General features: G+C 48.5%; 1 protein-coding gene across 1 annotated transcript; it reads right to left on the bottom strand.

Moving 5' to 3' along the window:
• Nucleotides 1-541: 541 nt before the first annotated feature.
• LOC117018745 (glyceraldehyde-3-phosphate dehydrogenase-like) lies at nucleotides 542-1,761 on the bottom strand. The gene has a single exon (XM_033099940.1). The coding sequence runs from the start codon at nucleotides 1,744-1,746 to the stop codon at nucleotides 745-747; it is 1,002 nt and encodes a 333-aa protein (XP_032955831.1). The 5' UTR covers nucleotides 1,747-1,761; the 3' UTR covers nucleotides 542-744.
• Nucleotides 1,762-2,023: the final 262 nt, after the last annotated feature.

Raw genomic sequence — 2,023 nt, 5'->3', positions numbered from 1 at the left:
TTCTTACTGGTCCACAAATTGAGAACGAGCATTTAGCAACTTGTGTAGCAACTGGAGTTGCCATGATATCCAAGCGTGAGATCCATGGACATAGCTGGTCGACCAGGGTGTAGGTCACTTAGGGCATGGTCAAACTCGTGTGTAGACGCAGGAGGCCAGGGCTATGCCTGACAAATCACGTACCGTTGGACCACCTACCTGTCTGCCACTGACTGGAAAGGTGAAACCTGGTCTTCAGCTCAGATGTTTTGGGAACCAGTGCTCCCGTGCTGTTCTTTCTCACCTCATGTGTTTCCCCACCCTGCCTGCACACTTTGGGATACGTAACAAAACTTTTAAAATCTTCCGTAGGTACATTTAAAAATGGTAAGTGGTATGTATATTTTACCACAATAAAAAAAAAAAAATCTTCCTTAAACTGAATCCATCTGTTCCCAGAATCAAATGGAACCTAACTGTTCCTTAAAAAAAAAAAAAAAAATCAAGTAAGACTGTAAATATACTAAAAATCACTGGATTGCACACTTTATTTTTATTTTTATTTTTTTTTTTGGCTGGGTACAGTGAACTTTATTGATGGTGCATGACAAGGCTGGGCTTCCTCAGCCCCTCCCCTTTAGGGGCTTTGGGAGGGAGACGAGGTTAGGAGATTCTCAGTGTGTTGGGGGATCAGTTTGGGAAAAGGACTCCCCAGTAGTCGAGGGCCTCTCTTCCTCTTGCTGGGGCTGGTGGTCCAGGGGGTTCTTACTCCTTGGAGGCCATGTAGGCCATGAGGTCCACCACCCTGTTGCTGTAGCCAAATTCATTGTCGTACCAGGAAATGAGCTTGACAAAGTGGTCGTTGAGGGCAATGCCAGCCCCAGCATCAAAGGTGGAAGAGTGGGTATCACTGTTAAAGTCGCAGGAAACAACCTGGTCCTCAGTGTAGCCCAGGATGCCCTTGAGGGGACCGTCCGATGCCTGCTTCACCACTTTCTTGATGTCATCGTATTTGGCAGTTTTCTCCAGGCGGCGAGTCAGATCCAGAACCGACACATTGGGGGTAGGGACGCGGAAGGCCATGCCAGTGAGCTTTCCATTGAGCTCAGGAATGACCTTGCCCACAGCCTTAGCAGCGCCAGTAGAAGCAGGGATGATGTTCTGAGCAGCCCCTCGGCCACCACGCCACAGCTTCCCAGAGGGACCATCCATGGTCTTCTGGGTGGCAGTGATGGCATGGACTGTGGTCATGAGTCCCTCCACGATGCCGAAGTTGTCATGGATGACCTTGGCCAGGGGGGCCAAGCAGTTGGTGGTACAGGACGCGTTGCTGACAATCTTGAGGGACTTGTCATACTTCTCATGGTTCACACCCATCACAAGCATGGGGGCATCCGCAGAAGGGGCAGAGATGATGACCCTCTTGGCTCCACCCTTCAAGTGGGCCCCTGCCTTCTCCAAGGTAGTGAAGACCCCAGTGGACTCCACAACATACTCAGCACCAGCATCACCCCATTTGATGTTGGCGGGATCTCGCTCCTGGAAGATGGTAATGGACTTTCCATTGATGACAAGCTTCCCATTCTCAGCCTTGACTGTGCCTTTGAACTTGCCATGGGTGGAATCATACTGGAACATGTAGACCATGTAGTTGAGGTCAATGAAGGGGTCATTGATGGCGACAATATCTACTTTACCAGAGTTAAAAGCAGCCCTGGTGACCAGGCGTCCAATACGGCCAAATCCGTTCACTCCGACCTTCACCATCGCGTCTCAGGGTGGTGCTGGTACTGCGCAGGAAGACGCGGCTGTCTGTCGAACGGGAGGAGCAGAGAGCCTGGATTGCACACTTTAAAAGGGAACATGTTATGGTATAAAAGGATACTTTTACAGTAAGTTTATGTGAATTATATCTCAATAAAGCAGCTATTTTTAAAAAGACAGAAAGATGGATAGATGGATGGATGGTACACAGATACATAGATGGATAAATAAGTGGATACATAGGTGGATGCATAGATACATAGATGGATATTATAGGAAT

This window comes from Rhinolophus ferrumequinum, chromosome 28, assembly GCF_004115265.2.
Source record: "Rhinolophus ferrumequinum isolate MPI-CBG mRhiFer1 chromosome 28, mRhiFer1_v1.p, whole genome shotgun sequence".
NCBI lineage: Eukaryota > Metazoa > Chordata > Mammalia > Chiroptera > Rhinolophidae > Rhinolophus > Rhinolophus ferrumequinum.
The sequence above is the reverse complement of the archived record's forward strand: the minus strand, read 5'-3'. Positions and strand labels throughout refer to the sequence as shown.